This window comes from Tasmannia lanceolata, unplaced genomic scaffold, assembly GCF_043159265.1.
Source record: "Tasmannia lanceolata isolate RefF3 unplaced genomic scaffold, GAP_Taslan_0.1 ptg000037l, whole genome shotgun sequence".
Classification (NCBI taxonomy): Eukaryota; Viridiplantae; Streptophyta; class Magnoliopsida; order Canellales; family Winteraceae; genus Tasmannia; species Tasmannia lanceolata.
Genome location: NW_027518714.1, coordinates 1,658,128 through 1,678,820, shown reverse-complemented (window position 1 = coordinate 1,678,820; position 20,693 = coordinate 1,658,128). Strand labels below are relative to the sequence as shown.

General features: G+C 38.7%; 2 protein-coding genes across 4 annotated transcripts; both read right to left on the bottom strand.

Moving 5' to 3' along the window:
- Window positions 1-600: 600 nt before the first annotated feature.
- On the bottom strand, window positions 601-7,051 carry EMB1703 (embryo defective 1703). 2 transcript variants are annotated; one of them, XR_013239814.1, is made up of 6 exons: window positions 4,385-7,051; window positions 3,500-4,146; window positions 3,156-3,365; window positions 2,483-2,700; window positions 2,136-2,228; window positions 601-893 (listed from the first exon to the last, which is right to left on the bottom strand). XR_013239814.1 is itself a non-coding variant. In XM_077371623.1 (5 exons), exons 1-5 carry the CDS (start codon window positions 6,876-6,878, stop codon window positions 2,189-2,191), a joined length of 3,609 nt encoding a protein of 1,202 aa, XP_077227738.1. In that variant the 5' UTR covers window positions 6,879-7,051; the 3' UTR covers window positions 1,998-2,188. The 2 variants fall into 2 exon arrangements, 1 of the variants encoding a protein (XP_077227738.1); XM_077371623.1 differs by lacking the exon at window positions 601-893 and having other exon boundaries at window positions 1,998-2,228.
- An 826-nt stretch (window positions 7,052-7,877) lies between these two features.
- LOC143860600 (E3 ubiquitin-protein ligase SINAT5-like) lies at window positions 7,878-19,901 on the bottom strand. 2 transcript variants are annotated; one of them, XM_077371323.1, is made up of 4 exons: window positions 19,793-19,901; window positions 19,405-19,663; window positions 12,488-12,874; window positions 7,878-8,495 (listed from the first exon to the last, which is right to left on the bottom strand). In XM_077371323.1, the coding sequence occupies exons 2-4, from the start codon at window positions 19,591-19,593 to the stop codon at window positions 8,133-8,135; spliced, it is 939 nt and encodes a 312-aa protein (XP_077227438.1). In that variant the 5' UTR covers window positions 19,594-19,663; window positions 19,793-19,901; the 3' UTR covers window positions 7,878-8,132. The 2 variants fall into 2 exon arrangements, with proteins under 2 accessions (XP_077227438.1, XP_077227437.1); XM_077371322.1 differs by having other exon boundaries at window positions 19,405-19,883.
- Between the last annotated feature and the right edge of the window lie 792 nt (window positions 19,902-20,693).

Genomic DNA, 20,693 nt, shown 5'->3' with positions numbered 1-20,693 from the left:
TTACCAAATACTTACATTCAATTCTTGTCTAGTAAAGTTTTAATATAATAAACATATTGCATAACTAAGAAAGGGCCATTGATCTGTGTTTAAATCATATCCCTTGAAGTGCTAACAAAGTGGGAGACTCCTTAGCTTGAGAAAGGATGTGTAGGGAGGTTTAGACTATTGCTTAAAACCTCGTTCCGGGACAAGAACTTGCCCGATGAAAAAGCGAGTCGACTAGGGCCGATCAAAGATTAATGTGGCAAGTTTTTTTGCTTACTCAGGCAAGTCAATGATTGACTCGGGCGTTTTTCAAACAAGCAGCACCTTTAGTATTGTTTTCGGGCGTGGATTTTTCCTTTATTCCTTGTTTCTACTCTTTTATGTTTTCTTCTATGGGCCATCTCATAATTTTCTACCCATTATCCTTCAAAATAAATCTTCATACTAATTTTCTCAAAAGAAAAAGAATGCATAGTTGGTAGCAAAGGTATCATACTACACATTTGCTGTATACACTATACAGTACTCCTAGAACTGAACAAGACATCTATGTATGAGTCACTGAATAGTAGTAGTAGTAGTAGTAGGTATCTTATACTATACGCATGGACAGCCATGAATAATAAGAGCATTTATATGGTAGACAAAAATATCTTGCGACATGGAAAAAAGAGTAGATACTTAAAGTTCCAGCACCAAGTCACCCTTGATATTTGATCCAAGGATAGCCTCTTAAAAGGTCGGCAGTCTTATGTTCAGAAACACGTGGACAGCATATAAAAACTCCCCATGATGGAATAGGTGAATCACAAAGATAATTCAACAAAAGTTTTGGTTTTGATGGTTTTGAGGGGTTATATGTATAAAGTTCAGTCAATCACTTGCATCAGCCAAAGGGAAATTCCCTGGCATGGAGAGATGAACGAGGAAATTAGAAGCAATTCTCAACATGACTGGTTTAGCTGTGATTAGCCAGTAGATAAGGAAAGAAAGAGGATAAAAGCTTATATTCATCATATAATACATGTACAATATCATCAATGACATATAAGTGAAAGTGTGAAACAAAAAGATAATTCAACAACACTATTTTGAGATGTTATGCACAAACTTCAATTGAACGCCACTAATTCAATTGAACCAAAAAGAACCATAACCCTGTAAACTTGAGGCATAGGGATCAAGTAAAACTAGAGTGAACTCTGCCAATACCCAATCCCAAAAAAAATGAAATAAAAGGAAATACATTGATCGTTTCTGCAGACATTTTTTGTGTTTTTTGTTTCTCAGGAACTGTAAATTATTGAATACATGAGACACATATATAAAGTTTTACATGTGCTAACATAAATATGATCAAAACATGTATTTTTAGCTTACCATTGGAAAAAAACGTGTATAAAAAGCTTATATATGCCACTGTTTCAAAACGTTGATGCGGGTCAAAACATGGCCAAAGCAAATCCTAGTTGACCTGGCCCGATGCGGTCGAGTACCCAGTTGATGCGGTTACGTAGTCAGTTGACACAGTCATAACTGGGGAAAGTCAAAGGAGTTTTAATTGACTTTAAGTGCAAAATGCGGACTCAGACAAGAACACGGCCAAGGTAAAAAGGAGTTGACTCCGGGGAGTCCACTATGATGTGGGGGAGTTTTGAACAAGGAAGCAGGAACCTCTACTCAGAATGGGGAATCTCGATTCCCCGAAAACCGATTACGAAACAAAAATCTTCTCGATTCTCGATTTTTGGGAATCCCATTTCGGAAACGTGGGAAACACGATTCTCACTCTATGGGAAGTGCGTTTCCTATCTACCCTCCTTGTCTCTTGCTAGTCCTCTTCTCTTCCTCTTCTTAGTATTTACATGTAAAGTAATTTAAGTACTTAAGATTTACATGCAAATAAGGGAATAACCCCCATTTGAATCTATTAAAAATAGATAGCAGGTAAAATTAATCACACAGTATAAGCCATTGCATCTTTGAAAAGCATTGCTAACAGATTCCGAGAACAGAAAATTAGGAGACTGAACTTTATTATTCAACTCACAATCCATGCTATCTACTTGCTAAGTAAAATATTCAGTCCCAGAAGCCAAAAGAACAGGACTGGACAAAAATCCCACATCACGGAGAAGATACATTACCTTAGATGGAAATTGATCCATTGAGTTCTTGAACCGTTTTGATATTGTATAATTCAGTTGTCGGTACGCTTTGATAGCATCAATTTCGACCTCCTATACAGGAAAGGACCCAAATAAATATTTAGTTTACAATTCAATGGCAAGAACATGACAGAATAGCAAGGATTTGGGATCTTATAGCATAGTTATCACTGAAGCTAATTATGCATGTTTATTTTGCAAGATAAAGTGACACTTATCACTGCCAAATCCCATGAGACTCCATTGGAGAAAAGAGAAGCCCAACCCACAAATTAAAAGCAGAGTTGGTTCACCAAAGGTTAGTTCCAAGTGGACAAAACAGCTACCTTCTCTTGGTGGATTTGCCAGCACCAAATACACCTTTCACTATGGCACCCATATCCACTGAGCGTTCACGCATAATCTTATCGTGGTACATTTTACTTCCAATTTCGGTTATTTCATCTTCCACTTCTTCCAATGTTTGGTCCACGTTGAGTTGCAGCTCTCCTTTCCTGATCACAGTGACATTGAAACCATTGGCCTTCGCTTCCCGAAAGGCATCCTACACAATTAATAACACACAGAAGAGTTCAAAAGGTTCAGCCATGAATTCCAGAGAATAGCATCAAATTGAATGCTATTGAAATAAGAAAGAATATTATTGAATATATTTTCAGCACTCTACTTTAGGCAGAACAAAACATCCACTAGGAAAAAAAAACTATATTAGTGCACACAAAACGCATGATTAACCAGTTGTCGCTAGGGCTTAGATCCTATGGCAAGCGTGTACACTTAAAATTACCAAAGAAGTGACAAGGAAGTACGTTGCAGGCTAAAACATTCTTTCAAAGTTTAACGGACTGGTCTATACTCAAAGAAATACGTATCCATGGTCCTTATTAGATCATAATGTAGCTCATGAACAATTCATGTATACCAACAGAGACCACAAGCATAGAACAGAAGGAACATCCACATATTTTAACCCATGTCGGATAACAGCCAACAGTTTACCTTTGGAGGTCGTGAAACAACAAAAGCATGACCATTTCCAAGCATTTCCAAATGAGCTTGTATGATATAGCAGAAGTTTTTAGAATCTCCGGGGTCCTCAAAAGAAATGACATGGTATTGCTTTGGGTCCAACTCAAGATCTGTAGCCATCTCTAAAGAATAAAACCCTACTTTTTGGACACCATCTTCAATTCTGTAAAGTTCGATGCACTGCAAATAACAAAGGGAAAATGATAAAACAATAGTAAATTTGCAAGTTTTTGGAAATCCAATTGTTAGAAAATTGCTTAAAAAATTAGAAAGACAACATAGGGTAGTTTAAAAAAATGAAATTTTGTATTTACCAGTACATATTGAAGATCTAACCACCACAGATAATCTTCTTCTTTCTCTTCAGAATATTCCCTGTATTTGCTGACTACTGCTTGCGGCCCGAACATTTCCATCTCTCTTTTAAGCTTTTCCAATCTCTTCTTCAAATATCTTCTCTTCCTTTTGGGTATCCGAGTCATCAGATCAGCTGCATCCTGTATCTCCTTATCAGTAATCCATTTGTCCAAATCCTTTCCCATATCCTTCATAATAGATTTAACCTCTGGATCTGTCTCTGCATTATACATTTCCAGGAACTCCCGTGACCATTTCTTTGTGTGTTCCCAATGCTCCTTCCCTGATTTTTTGCCAGCTCTAATAGAACCATCACTCGACTCTATAACTGTCTTGGGATTTGTAGAAACTCCATTCTGAGATACCTGCCTAACTTTATCGACTGCCGATGAAGGGGTGATAGCATCAGAAGAAGGTAGTTCTCCTGATTTCTTAAGGATGTTCTGTGCGTTCCCATTTACAGGTTGTGATTTTCCAAGGTTTTCGGAGACGAATTTCTTCCGATGTTCTACAAAGTTATTAAGAAATTCGGGGTCTTCATCTAATGGTGGACCTTTCCAGCGAGGTACAATTTTCTCCAACGGATCATCCAAACTAATACCATCTAAGAAAAAATCAACAGTACTAATATTATTACTTTGGAAAATGTCATGCTGCATTTTCTTGAACCTATAGTTTATTTTCACGACTCAAATTAGAATGATTGATTTACTGGGACTATTTAATAAAACAAACAATGCTGAGAAAAATTCAAAGCAATGGGACAACAAGTTAAATAATCATAGTACCCAAATTAAAATATTCAACATTGAATTTTAATTGTGACTCAAAGAACTCAATACCTGCTCCGTAGTCCAGATTTTCAACCCTTGAATGGATCAACTCATGCAAATCCGACATTTTCGCATTCACTTTATCAACTTTCTTCTCAAGACCCTTGAAAAATGCTTGTTTATCTTCATCAGCCATCAAGTGAAATGGGTCCCGTCCTGCCAACTCGTTTTCTCTGACTTTAAAGACAATTTCCCTAAGACCATCATCTTTCATCCATCCAAGCCCCTCATCGTCTTCCTTAAGCCCCAGTTGACTAATACCAGCATTTAAACTCGACTGTTCTTGTACCTTTTCTTTTGCCATCAAGTAATTGTCTTGAAAACCAACGCCGATTTTCTTAACGATTGGCTCAAATTCATGAAAATTTTTCTCCATCCAACTTTGCCTGGTTTTAAGACGTTCTGCATCCAAAACACTATCCGCATCAGCAGAAACCTGAGACGACAAGGCATCATCATCAGATCGCTCTATGTTCGAATGAAAATTTTCAGAAGCACTCGTGAAAAATGAAGGATCAGTCTTTTCAAGCTTAGGAAATTCAAGAATTTTGCTTCTCTCATTGAATGATTGGTTTGCCTTTCCATTAGGCTCTACAGCATTTCCCATAGCCTGAACATCAGGCTCAAGTAATGGGCTTTTATCTTGCACTTCCTGTTCATGCATCCCTTTATCTGTTGGAATACCTTGTCTTTGAGACAGATACTCCCTAGCTTCTTTGACTGATCGTATGATCTTAGGCTTCATTTTGACTGAAATTTCACTTGAAGAAGATGAACTATTACGTAATTTTACCTCTTCTCTGGTGTCCAATGTACTTAAGGTACTACTCTCCCTCTCATTTGAATATTGTACAAGATTCTCCTTATCTTCCAAACCTTTCATACTTTCAGTCCTAGTGTCACTTTGAGAGTCGCTATTGCCCGATACTTCACTCAAGCATCGCACACCGTCTGTCTTAGGATTGCCTGCAGAAACATGTTTAATAGTCCCATTAGTTCCTAGGGATTTTTCCAACTCTCCATCTGAAAGGTCTTTCAGAACCTCCACAGTCTTATCTTTGTGCATCTTATCGTCCATCATCTCCACGGACAACTCGCCGTTCGTCTTGTCATCAAACTGTGATTTAATTTCAGAGATAGTATCAAAATCTGACCTTCTTACTACATCAGACTTTGTGTCAAAGTTAGAATCAAGATAACCACTGTCATCTTTAATATCCTGCAACATTGAAGATAGATCATTTTCTTCTCCATCCTTCTCAACTTGGGAAGTATCCTGTCGCTCAAGTTCCCTAGCCCGCCTTGCCATTTCTCGAATCTCTCGAATTTTAACATCAAAATCGGTAACACAAGCAGACACATCACTTGAGGAATCTGATATCTTTACATTCTCCTCAAATGTTTCTGATTTCGAAATGTTCTTTATAAGTTCACTCTTATCCAACTGAGGTCTCCCATTGGATTCCATCGAAATTTCCAAATTATTCGGAATAACTTCAACATTACCACTCTCCATCTTTTCTCGTTCCATTCTCGATCTGATCTTTCTCCTTAGCATTTCCTTCTCCACCCTCGTCAATTCCACCTCATCATTTCCAATCACAAATATTTTCTTTATTGCCAAGAAAACAAAACAAGCACACAGCATCACAAACCCAACTTGCGGGAGCTTTGAAAACGAACGGCCACGAAGAACACCGGAGCGGAGACCTTCAAGCGAAAATGATTGCTTGCCCTTAGCTACAAACTTTGCAATTGTACTATTCCTTGGAAATTTATATTCCTTAGTCTCAATTTCTCGCGCAATAAGCTTCGCGCGAGAAATCTTCGAATAAACATCATCAAATTCTTCCCTGAGTTCTTGCCGCTTAAAAGCCCACGGATCAACATGACTTCTTCTAATGATTTCATCCTCATTTACCAAAACCTTATCCACATTCCCACCCAAATCTTGATAAACTGTAAAAATCGGACTAGACCCAACTCCCCAATACGCACTATCATTCTTATACTGATCAACCCAATTCTCCAATTTACTCCACAAAACAGATTCCCCCAAAACTTTTGATTTTTCCACACTATCACCCTCAACTATATCGCTCCCACTAGCCCTAAAACTAGTCTCTATTGGATTTTCGTAATTCGAATTCAATTCGAAGTTGTTGTTTTGTTCAGAAATGTAATTAGGGTTATTCAAAATAAACTCTGAATTAGAAACATCCGGATTAGTACGTACCTGTTCTTCCTCGACTAGTTTCTTCCTCAACGAGTTTCGCCGCTTTGTAGACCGTCCAAAGTGAGCTGAAATTCGTAGCTTGGAGACATTAGAGGGAGAAGAAGAACTCCAAATTGGGGTATTTCTAAGGAAACTCAAACGATTTCTTTTAATACATGTTTGGTTTTTCCTGTAGGGATTTGCAGAATAAGAAAGATTCGGTCTGAAAGCTGAAACTCCACAGAAAACAACGTTGTTTTCAAGTACGGAGGCCTTAAAAACCTCCATGTCACAAAACCCAGTTAAAATATGAGAGGTTAAGTTAAAGAAGTAGGTTGGGAATTTCTGATTGCCATGAATACGAGTTCTTTTTGTTGGAGGGGAGAGCGCTAAAACCCTTTTGATAACGCCTCTGCTAACTTGTCACTGACTCTACTGAAGATGGTGCAAATTACAAAGGAAAATAATATCACCACTACTATATTTTTATTTTGATGATCGCACTCCTCGCTTTATTAAAAAGGTACGGTATGGCCCGCACCATAGGATGATCCAAACCGTCCATTGGATGGGCCACGGTCTAGATAGGTTAATAATTTCCATAGGTTGATCCTAACCCTCCGATCTATTTAGGGTTAGGATCAACCCTCTAATATTCAGTCCATCTATAGATGGGATGGTTAGGATCAACCTATGGAAATGATTTTTTGGGGCAACACTTATTTAGGCTGTGGCTCATCTAATGGACGGTTTGGATCATCCTATGGTGAGGGCCATACCTTACTTTTTAATAAAGTGAGTGAGATCATCAAAATATGGTAGTGGTGATATCATTTCCCATTACAAATTCGCTAAGTTCAACTATTTTTGCAGTAACTCTCAATAACCAAATCTAATCCAGTACACATGGCATGTAGATCTTAGGCCGTTGGATAACCATTCTCTGGAGTGATTCTGGAACTCTAGAGAATGGAAAATTACGTTGACTGCAAATCCTTCACGAATCACGGAAAGGGATTCTGACGTTTTCCTGCTGAGGAGAATGGCAAAAAATTGAAAGAAACAGGAGAATCAGAGTCGCTTTTGGAGATTCTGATTCTCCCGTTTCCCACCTGTTCAATCCGCAGTGAAAGAGAACTCGTGCAAATTGCCATTCTCTGGAGCGATTCTTTGATTCTTCATTACAAAAAAAATAAATGGAACATTAAAAAAGAATACTATTTGGGGTAAACCTAATTTGGTACCTCAAGGCTGATGTCTTTAAAATTGTAGAGACAAGAGCAAGAATGAAAAGCAATAAATCAAGAAAATCCTTCATTATTGAGCTCAGTGCACTTTAAAAAATAGCTTATTAGTCAATTAATAGAAGCTCACAACCTCAGCATCCATATCTTTCAAGAATCCCAACATCTCTATCCATAATTCAAACCAAAAGAGTACACTTCCAGCTGATAGTGAAACAAAACCAATTAATTGTTACACATACAACAAACCAACATGATCAATACATGTGCGCCTGGGGGGGGCGCATTTGCGCACTTTTCAGCTACAATGGTTGGGTATACACATTCCATTATCAGGGTTCTGTTGGTCCTTCCAAATCCGCCCAGTAACTCGCAGCTTTAGCTCTTTCCTGTCACCACCAGAGAAGAAGAGCGCCATGTTTCTCTGGATTATGAGTCCGTCGTGACTGTCACGGACTTTCTTGTGGCTGTCGCGGATGCTCCGAGGAATGCCTTCCCATATGAGCTTCCTACCATTGGCTCCTACCTCAAGACTGTAACTGAAATTCCTTGAATCAGATTCATCGCCCATGAAGCGAAGAAATGCCATGTAGACGGGCACCATGCCAAGCTGGAAAGCCTCAAAGTGCAAGCAGAAGTACTGCCCAAAACAGTTGAAGACCTGAAAATAGAAAGCAAGAAAAGAGACACATACAGCAAACCATAATCACAAGAATCAGACAAAATTATCTAATAAAACTGTTCAATAATCAAAGAAAAATTATATTGATCTTGGATGCTTACAAAGATAATCCATTGGTGCTTTTATAGAGCACTTACATAATAAACATAGAAATAAATCAAGACAACTATGGAAAGAGATTACATTAGAATATTCTAATCTAACCTAATCAAATCTACTTTCCCAATCTATCTTGCTTGCCTCTTCTAATCCACTTGGCCAATTTATCTAGTTGCTTCATTTAGCCACTTGCCCAATCTACCTCCAAGATGATCCAACGGTGAGATCTTAACCCAATCCAACCGTTGGATCCCACATATTCTAACATGCCCCCTCAAACGTATATGGATTGAAAATCGATATACGTTTGACAATAATAAAAAAATTCCCCAATACAATAGAATTCCCCAAATTACAAATGTAATCAAAATCAACCGATTTGATGCACACTTCCAAAAGTTTATGATGAAGATCCTTTGATGAAGACTAATGTTGCTGCCAATGATCATTGATGATAGTTGCCGAAGAAGATGCCGCTTGTTGATGTGTCACGAAGAGGGCTTAAAAGCCAATAAATCACAGCCTCATGGGCCTAGATGATACTCAAGCCTCAATAGACGAGTAGAAATGGGTCACTATGGACCAATGCCGGAATGGGCAAGAGATGGGTCACTATGGACCAATGCCGGAATGGGCATGAAAAGGGTCACTGTGGACCAATGCCGGAATAGGCAAAAAAGATATAAAAAAAAAACAAAGAGATTGGCGGCAATGAATGACAAGCGGCAACAAACAGTGGAAGATTTTAATGACAAATTAGGCGACAACACGTAACTTTTAAAACATAGGACAATAGTAAGAAGGTTTATAAAAGATGGGAATTGCAAGATGGGAGTTGGGATTATGAAACTCAAGAGAAACTATTCTCATCCGCTATGACAGAGAGAGCATGACCATTTCCTATGCGGAACCAAGAGAATCACCCTGTCTAAGATTAGAATGAAGAGGAACAAGGAAAAGAACACCGAGAGCATATGGCCGTTTAGTGAGAGATGGAGGTCCGGCGTAGGAGATTGTAGGAGGCCCGACGGACGGCTAGATCGGCTGTCCGCCGGAAAACAGTGTAGCAAACTTCGCGGTCAAGGCACCTTAGGACCGAATTGCTTTGATACCATGTAAAATAATAGAAAATTATATTAATCTTGGACGCTTACAAAGAGAATCCATTGGTGCTTTTATAGAGCACTTACATAATAAACATAGAAATAAATCAAGACAACTATGGAAAGAGATAAACACTAGAATATTCTAATCTAACCTAATCAAATCTACTTTCCTAATCTATCTTGCTTGCCTCTTCTAATCCACTTGGCTAATTTATCTAGTTGCTTTATTTAGCCACTTGCCCAATCTACCTCCAAGATGATCCAACAGTGAGATCTTAACCCAATCCAACCGTTGGATCCCACATATTCTAACATATTAGAGAATAAAATCAAATCGTAGATTGATTGGGGTGGATTTTAGATTGATTGGGTTGGATTTTAGATTGATTTGATTAGATGGTAGATTAAGGAAGAAGGCTAGATTAAGTAATAAGATTAGATTAGGATTATCTCCCCAAATCATGTCATATCTCTTTCTATGTTTATCTTCTTGAGTGTTCTCTATATAAACACTCATTGGGCTTGATTGTAATGCATCCAAGAATTATAGAAAATCTTCTCTTCAAAACTTAACATGGTATCAGAGCCAAAGACCTTGGCTTGACCTCTTCACAAGTGCTTCCGTTCTCAGGTGGACGGCCGATCGGCCGTCCGTCCGGACCAACATTGATCCCCTTAGCCTAGATCTTGGTCCTCTCTTTTTTTTTCCTCATCTTGCCTTCATCCAACGTATCCCTCTTTCCCTATTCTCTGCCATTTTATTTTTGCTTCCTCCACTCATGCTGAAACAACAAGAAGATTAAAAGTTGAAGAAGGTTTATCTTTTGATGCTGCCCAACTCATCTTATGCAAAAAAAAAAAAGGGGTGTATCACCAATATGATATTTGCACACCCTTTCCTCTTGTTCAAAGTGAAATCACCCCCAATATTTGATATCCGCCTCATCATTTTCCTTCCATCGGAACAATTGTTAATGTCATTTTTGTTCTACAATTGCTATTCGCTATCAAAAGCCGCTAGTTGTCGCTTCTCTTTATCTTCTCTTCATTTTCATTCTCTTTATCTTTCAACTTCTATTTCAATCTTTGATTTTCTATTTCAGTTGAGGTGCCTTTCTTCGAGGTGCGTGCCTAAAATAGTCACTCTACTCAGTTGAGGGGCCTCAATTCCTTGAGGGTCGTGCCTGAGAGAGTCAATTTCCATGAGTATCGGTACTTGCCGACCTATGATTTCTTGCCCATTGAGGCATCCTTTTGCCTATCGAGGCATTGGTCCGTTGTGACCCATTTCCAGAAGGTTCGGTATTCAAAACCGGCCTAAAGACTCGCCCATTCCTGCTTGAGTCCAATTCAGTTCTTTGAGGCTCTGTGCGCGTCATCTTTCATGCGACACATTCTTCAACAACAGGCGGCAATTCATCTTCAGCAATATCAACAACAGGCGGACATCAATCGTAACAGTGTGCATCAAATTTTTTACATTTCTTTTTTGGGATATCTATTGTAATCAAACGTATATCGATTTTCAATCCATATACGTTTGAGGGGGCATATTAGAGAATAAAATCAAATTGTAGATTGATTGGGGTGGATTTTAGATTGATTGGGTTGGATTTTAGATTGATTTGATTAGGTGGTAGATTAAGGAAGAAGGCTAGATTAAGTAATAAGATTAGATTAGGATTATCTCCCCAAATCATGTCATATCTCTTTCTATGTTTATCTTCTTGAGTGTTCTCTATATAAACACTCATTGGGCTTGATTGTAATGCATCCAAGATTAATAGAAAATCTTCTCTTCAAAATTTAACAAAGATTACCCAAATAATTAAGGCCACCTTTGTAAAAAAAATCCCATACTAGTGCTATTTGTTTAAAGATACTGCAATAATGTTATGGCCCGTTTGGATGCAGAAAAGATTTTGATTTGGATTTCTCACATTTGCAGCCATTTTTGCATTGTAATTTGGATCCGATCAAATTCTTGGATTTTCAATTCAGCAACTGACAGTGAAAAAAATCAGATTTCCAAATAAGCTATGCAGATGAGAAATTAGAAATCCACAGATCTGGCAGTTTCCTTCACCCTCTTGGCTCCTCAACCTCTCCCCTTCAGCAGGAATTACCCCCTTCCCTCTCTATCTCCCTCAATATGAGCTGGCAGATCTATTCATTATGTACTGAAAACTCAACTCCAAATCCAAATACAAAATCTGGGGTATCCAAATGGGCCCTTAGCTTGTTTTCATCATCTGCATAAACTAGAGAACATTCAGGCCGTTCTCGAAGATCAGAGGCTGAAACATATCTTCCAAACCCAAACAGTTCAGCGGTCAAGATTTCTAGACCTTCCAAGAAATATATAGTGTAACAAAAATGGATTTTGCGTACATTCTTGTTGTTTTAATAGAATCAATCATAATCAAGTCTCCTATATCATTTTAGAGATTTCGCACTGCATGCCAGACATTGTAATTGTGCTTTTTCTGTTTATTTTAATAAGAATTCATTTAGGGAGATGATTTCCCCCCCCCCCCCCCCCCCCAGGAGGGATGCGCCCCCTTTAACATGAATTGTTTTTGAGGTCAAATCATGTTACAGGGGGGGGGTGGGGGTGGGGGGTGGGGGGGGAATTGAAAAAATCATTGCCCTTCATTTAACTTGATAAACTATAATATCATACACAACATCTATAGTAGTAGAAGATAAATTTGGACTAGAGGCGGGCCCATTAATATGATCTTTGAGATATGCATGTGAACATACCGTAAGCATCCAGGTGGCGTTCTCAACCTCACGAGGATTAGACTTGACATATCGATGGTTGAACGTGCACCCACTGTGCATGTCTACTTTGTGGTCATCCCTAAGATGTGCAACTAGAAAAGGAATATCTCCAACAACAGAGCATTCAGATCCTGCATATGGGCAGTTATATGGTCTGAAGTTACACTGAGCTTCGTGTTTGAGTTTACTGTAGTATGGGAAAATCTCCGGGCAGCCATGTGTCTGGTACTTGCAAGGGAGTTCGAGTGACTCAGCCACCTTTTCCAACGCTAGACACCTGATGTCTCCAAGCTCCTGTCTACAAGTGGGGCACCTGTTATGCACCCTTGATTTGCAGGTAGAGCATAGTGTATGCCCATTATGGCACTGCAAGAACACTAATTCGTTAGAATTATATATCTGTACAACTGGAGAAGATTATATTAAAGTGAAGAAAATACAAATATTTGAAAATAAAAAGACAATACTAGTTTATCGAGAAAACCAAGTAAACTAACACATCCATGCCTTGTTCCTAATTCGCCCTTAACTGCAGCTAATACCAGAAAAGATCAAGAATAAAAAAACAAATTTATTGAGAAAACCCAGTAAACTAAGCCATCCATGGGGTTGGGCCTGTAGCTCAATTGGTTGAGGCTTTGTATCTCAACGTTGACGTTGCAGGTTCAATCCCAGCCTACCTACCAAAAAAATAAGTCCTGTTTTGGCCTCTTCTCTTGTTCCCTCAGCTGTGGGTTAAGAATAGATCACGAGGGAGTTTTACAGGGCTATGGGTGCACTGAATTTGCATCACAATCTCACTATGCCTTTGGTACACAAAAGAGAAAATGCCTTCTTGCCAAATAGGAAAGCAAGCCAAGAAATCATTGATCTCAAGCCAGACAAATGATCCAGGGATTGGTAATAACCGCTAGTCACTTGGCTGAGTTCAACACTCCTTCCATTAAATTTTCACTTGTCATATAGATGTTTCAGAATCACACCTCTCGGGCTGATACATGATTTTAATGGACAAACATGATTTTTGGCCAAAGGGTAGGATGCTAAAGTAATGAATCTTGGATGACATCTTCATATCATAAGAAATGGAGCTCTCATGTGCCAAATGACTCATAAGGAAATTTAGAAGAGACATGCAACCAATACAGATAGAAACCTTGTCAAAATCAGCAAGAATGAGCATTCACAGATTTTCTAGCCAAGACACAAGTGTTGACAGCTTCTCAGGCCTCTCGGCAACAACAATGATGATACCATTCGTTATCAAAACTAAGATGGATTTGTCAAGTATGTTGCACACCTAGTCACATAGATCTTCAATTTTACCATTAATTAAACTCAATCACCAATCAACCTTAACCATCACACATTCAACAGATGATTTATCCCATGAACAGTTACACATGGCACTAGATCATTGCAATATTTATTAACGACAATTCAAGAGATTTAAAGATAATAGCACCTTATAGAAGGAAGTGAATTGTTCTTATTGAAGAAGGTTCTACTTTGCTGGGCTTACCCATCCCAAATATTGGTACACCTATGTTACTTAGACTCATGGGTAGCATAAGTTAACCATTGATGGTTCCAGGAGTCAAAGGCCTTCTTAGGGACGAGAGGAGAGGCATTAAGTGGGCTTTCTCTGAAACAATTGGGAGGGTTGATTCTAATTAAGTGGAGCTAAGGGCGGTCCTTCAAGGTATCAGGCTTGCCGATGATAATGTTCTGTCAGCCTTGGTGATGGAGGTGGACTCTCTTAATGTAATCAGATGGATGCTTGGGATCACCTTCACCCTTGGAGGTTTGCGCATCTGGTGGATGAGATTCAAGCCGAGTAGAGGCCTTTCTTGTCTCCTTCTAGCATGTCAGAATGGCAGCCGACAACGAGGCGGATGGTCTTGCCCGAGCAGAAGTTGGTAGGCCCTGCTTGGAGGTTGTTGACTTTCTTGCACCTTGAGCCCGAGGGGCTGTTTTTCTTGGATTTGTTCTTTTTTTTTCCTTCTTTCTTTTGGTCTGACCATCTCAGTCATGGCTGCAGTTCGGTGTCCTTATTTAAAAAAATCCTTGACCATTCAATAAAATAAAACGACTCAAGGGTACAATCTCAATCTCCAATGCTTTTCTTGCACCCAATGTTGAAAATAATGGTCATTGTCACTTGTAAATTGAGATTATTAGGAGAAAATAGTGTAGGAGGCTAGTTGTCATTGACGATAATACAGAACATGAGTTGGAACGTAAAATCCTGAGGTGTACTTTTTTTCTTTTTTCTTTTTTGGAAAGTAAAAATCTTGAGGCCTAATAATATGCCAATTTGACGTGGCATCATCAATTATGTCTATCTCAGTTTCTTTTAGTAGTAGATCTATCTCAGTTGTCAATATATAGCATGATTAACGATTTCAAATGTACACTAGGTCAGAAAGGGAAGCACTCATCTCAACGTATTAAATGACTTTCAACTAAATCTTTTTTCTTGAATGGAGATGATTTTCAACTTCATTTCAGCATTCTCATGTCCAGGCTCCCATAGACGTCTTGCACGTATGTTTTGAATGATTATAATAAATTTACTTTTTCAAATGCAAACCAATACTTTTTTGGAATGGCAAAATGCATTAACATTAAGAGTCTACAAGGAGACCGAGATTTGTCCATACAAGAAATGCAAAGAGCAATCCAAACAAAAGATAATGAAGAAACAACAAAAACAACCAAATAATTTTACAGGAATTTCAACTTCCAAAAGTCATACAAAATGATTTTTTATTTTTTTTGAACAGTCATATAAAATGATTGAAGGCAAATAACACGTGTTCGTTGGAAAAAGAATATTCTGGAGATGCCTCGGCAAACTTGAAATCATACCTTCAAGAAAATAGCATCACTCAAGTTTTCTTGTCTAAATTCAAGGCCAAATGAGATTGTTGATCCAATTGCAATGTCAGCTCTATCTATTGATGCATTAGGAAGGTGCTCCTCTCAAGTTATAAGCACAAAAGGTATCATGGTTTTCTACATGGTCCATCGTGACAACTTTCCAGAAATTATTTGCTAAAGTTCTAGAGTAGAACATATTTCCACTACATTGCGTATGCCATATGCACACAAAAACTCCCATCTGTGGATACAGTGACTAACATAAAAAAAAGGCTTTAGTATTTCAAATTTCTACTAGCATATGGCTGCACATGGTTATTTATTGCTATTTAACCTCTGATGAGGTAAGATCCCAAGAATACTGCAGCTAAATGTATACATAAAAGAAAATAAAATAAAAGAAGGCGGGTCTGTAGCCCAGCTGCTACAGTGTGCTATAATTTTGAATAACTAGAAACCTTCGAAAGCTAGGTAGGTCTGGAGTTCAAACATCAAGGAAGCGGGACAGAAGGGGAGGGGAGAAAGATCATAATAAGAAAAAGGGGATACAATTGATCAAGTATTTCGAGCCATTTGACCTTGAATTGGAACATCTCTAGTGATTTTTTTTTTTGAGTCATGCTCCAACATTTCTAGCTATCAGAATTCCAAGGTTTTATTGGAACGTCTATAGGGAAGAATGTCATGATACCATAACAATGTTGGTTGAATAAGATTATGCAATGGGTTGTCTATGTGATGACTTTTTTGAAAGCGATAACAATTTATTAAAAGAAAAAAACAGAGAATTACAAGATCGGTAGAGCTTGTCCCACTAAAATTAATACATGCTATTAGTCCCTCCTTTGGCAAGGGCATCGTTAATATATTTTTTCGAACAAGTGACTCCGCAGATTTGCACTTTAGTTTAGCCTCCCCGGGCAAAGATTCCATAATAAGATGATGAGAGATTTGTCTGTCAGGAGAGTCGTATCAATAGGAAGAGAAGCCCGTCGGAAAACACAGGGGAGTTGGTCAAATCAGTTTTTGAAAGTGCATACCAGGATCAGAACGAGTTCTCTACAGAGAAGGTTTGAGCACCGGCCTATACTACTCTTTTCTGTTTCTTTCTCAATCTGTCTTTTATGGCGAAGGGAAGAGAGTCTCGAACCTGGCCAGGGAAACGTGAACAGTCTGATAATATAAATGCAGTGTCTTAGTTGAAGAGTCTCTATCTGATGTGGATTAATGGGATTCAAAACAAAGTCGAATGTGGATTAATGGGCTTCAAAACAAAGTGGAATGCGGATGGATACATATAAAAGAGTAAGGCGGCTAAAGGTTTCTCATAGCAACACCCAAGGTTTTAAATTTTGGTTTCGGAATGCGTTTCGGTCCTCACCGAAACCGAATTTCAGGAGAAATTTCGTTCGAAATCCGTCGAAATAGAGAAAAAGTAATATTTTATCCCGTACGAAATTTCAGCGAAATTGGCCGAAATTTCGGGATAATATTAAATAACAAATAAAATTCATATTTTTTAGGGATAATCCTTAAATTTCGGGGATGAAGAAATTTCGGTTTTGTAACATTTTGACTTGCGCCAATTTCGGTTTCGGTCTTAACCGAAATCCGAAATTTGGGATTTCGTTCAAAATTTAAAACCATGGCAACACCTCTGGGATGGTCACCTCAGGCCCTCATCTATATGAACCCCCTAATGCACCCTTCCTTGTATGGTCAGTGGTCACCATAAGAACTCCTGTTGCCACATCAACCATAACAGGGTTAGCTCAGATTGCAGATCACATTTTTCATCAATAAGCTGAGAAGTTGGTTGAAGAGATCATTGGTATTGGATATATCATTAAATTGTGACGAGTCTTGAAAAAAAGTGAGTTTAGAAAACTACTCAACTAAAGGGCGGCCCAGTGCACGAGGCTCCCACCATTGCGGGGTATGGGGAGGGCGAGATGTATGCAGCCTTACCCTGGCTTTGCAGAGAGGCTGTTTGCATGACTCGAAACCGTGACCACCAGGTCACAATGGAGCAACCTTACCATTGCGCCAAGGCTCGCCTAAACAAAACCACTCAACTAAACAACTACTTAAATGTTGAATGTTGCCAGGCAGTAAGTCACAAACAATAATTTCGCACCCTAAAAGCAGGGGAATAGGCTAGGTGTTTGCTTAATCAGTTACTGCTTCATTCATTATCAGTTTGATTAATCACTCTTTTGATTAATTGAGTCGAAACGAATTCATAGTCGACACATGAGATTGGTTTGATGCATAAATAGACAAATCGTTCGGACACGTTAATGAATCTAGCTGAGGTTAGCTCCCTCCCTCCCTCGGCTAAGGAAGGACAAAGTATACCATGGTACTTTCTCTTTCATCGAGCCCTACTTGTGTATGTGGTTTGATGGTCAAGACCTCTCATCATTCTCCCCCCGAAAAAAGTAAAAAGAAAAAGGAAAGGGATCATCTTCTTTTTTCTCCGTTTCTCTTAACTTACATTTAGATTTAGAAAAACAAGACGTCAGATTTGGAATTGATAACTCAAGGCATCCTCACTAAAGTGAATAAAAGAGGCAACAGCAGAACCACTTGGCACAATCAATGAAACTCGGAAAGAAACCAGCCATTTACCAAAATCGAGCAAAATAGGACTACAGATGAACTCTCCTATCTCCTCTATCTCCCAAATCATCGGCAAGCCCAAGTACAAAATCCTATTGGATCAGAGCAATGGAAATCAAATTCATAAAGTAAACAAGCAATCATAACAGAAGCACAAAAAATCCAACAACGAGGGAGCGAGCCATAGAAACTTCATCCTTTATGTTGGGTGGGGGTGTGGGACTCAGATGGAACATTGATTGGATGCGAGTATCAATCCCACACTGCTAAAATGTCCAGCAATTCCTGGGCCTTGATGAGTGGCCTTTCATATCAGAAGAGCTACAGGCCCGAGGTACAGCATGATGAACCAATGTCGATGAAAGAAAAAAAATACTGTAACAAAATTAGTATGATAAACGAGGCGGAAGTTCGTGCCATTCACCAAGGCATTAAGATGCTCCAAAATGTAAAGACTCAAACAAGGTGGTGGTTGAAGGGGACTCCCTCAACGTCATTAGATGGCTAAGAGGCTCACACAATGTTCTAGAGAGGGCATTTCATGAAGAGCATAGAGCTCTTTGATTTCCTCCCTCCCTAATCGGGGTGGACATGGTTCAGTTTGGTTCGGTTCTGGGGTATACCCAGAACCTAACCAATTGCAATCGGTTCCCAGAATTTGGAACCAGAACCAAACCACTTATCTTTGGAACCGAACCGAACTAGAACCGAACTTGATAGGTTCGGTTCGGTCCGGTTCTGGGTTTACCCAACCTTTATTTTATAAATTTTTTCCCATTTATTGGCAACCAAAAACGTTTAGTTTAAAACTGAACCATGTATAACACATATAACCCATATTTCCAAACTTCCTTTTGTTTGACGAATGATAACTATATTCATTGCAAAAAAAGATTACAGTTTCACATCAATGGGGAGAGAGCATCCTCAAGGCCATAGATTTAGCCAACCAAAATATTTCCAAACCTCCTGAAAGAAAATATGAACATGATTGCGTTCAGAAGGTATTAACACTTTGACACATCTCAGAATAAAATTGATATAGCTATCAGTGGCATATGCAAAATTAGACAGTTCCACATTAATTTAATTAAATAAAGTCTATCAAAATCCACTACCCTCACCATAATAAATAAAGGAGTTTTATATGGTGCAATCCTTTATAATCCAGTAAAGACACCAAAACATCTAGTCACCCAAACTAAAATGAATAGAAAACTAGCATACCAACAGATTCTTCCTAAATAGGAAAATCCCATCTGATAATCAAATTCACATTAAAAATTATTCACATCCACGCAACATTTTCATTGAATGGAAACATATAGCAAAACCCAAAAAGAAAAAACAAGAGAGCAAATAAAAAATCTAGAAGAAACAGAAAAACGGACCTGATGGATTGGTGGGTACATGGAATTAGTGCAAACAGGGCATTCGAGCAGCTCATGGACACTGGTAGCTGGAGAAATGGACAATGGGATGTTGATGTGGGGCTTCGAGAATGGACGGTGATGATGATGGGTGTTTTCATGCTCGATCCCATCAGATGATGAGATGCATTCAATGCTATCAAATTCCATTCATAAAAGTACCCCCGATCCTTGTTGGTTTCCTTTCCCTATTCTCTTTGAATTTGGCCTCTCTTTCTCTCTCGAAGAGAATGAAAGAAAGAGAGCAACAAACAGAAAAACCCACCGAGAGGTGATGGCCAGAGTCACCTTTCAAAACCCTCAAAAATAAAGAGGAAAATACAAATCAAAATGAGAAAAAACAACTGACCAAAATCCAACGGATTTGAGAGAGAGAGAGAGAGAGAGAGAGAGATCACGTAACCCTTTCCGACCAGGATAGAATCTAGATATTAGCTGGAATGCAGGATATATGATGACGGAACCTTTTTCAGACCAGTTTCTCCTACTGCGAGAAATTGGTTTTTTGTTAGGCAGCTGATATTGGCACTACTATATTTTGATAATTTTGACTGACTTACATTGTCTTTTCTTTTTTTTAATCGGCTTCGGAGAGCTTTTTGGAAAATGTAATAACCTCTCAGGCTTGTCGGCTGTTTAAATTATAAAAGACAATACGAGTTCGTGCAGTTACCAAAACATGGTAGTGCCAACATCAGTAGCCTATTTAAAAAGGAATCCAATTTTCATGATAAAATACGTGTTGGACATCCGTAGAACATGCACTTGGCTCGGTGGGGGATTGCTGATTGCTCGTGCACAATTAAAATCTCTTACGTGGAAGGATGCTTGCAAATGGACGGTTAGGATCGTTCGAGCATAACAAAAGTATCACCATGCACACACCACCACGTGGACCGATCAAAGTCCACCACGGAAAGAGTCCGAGACCAGACCAAGCATGATAAAAGTCTGTCTTGCGATAACGCTGAGAATAGGAGAATTTTGATAATTTTTAAAAGGGTCGGGGCCATTTTCGTCATTTGTGTTTCAGAAATTTATTGGCCCCTGAATCCTATAAGAAGGGTATATTTAAGGAGCATGAAGGCATGGTTCGCGGTACCACGGGCAAAGTGAAGGTACCCCTAACACTAATTGAATAGTATATATGTACATGAAATCTGAATCGTCCATTCAGTGGAGCATGTTAATTGGGACAAGATGTGCCCCACCTTTCATTGATATGAACACTCCATTTTTAAAAAACATTT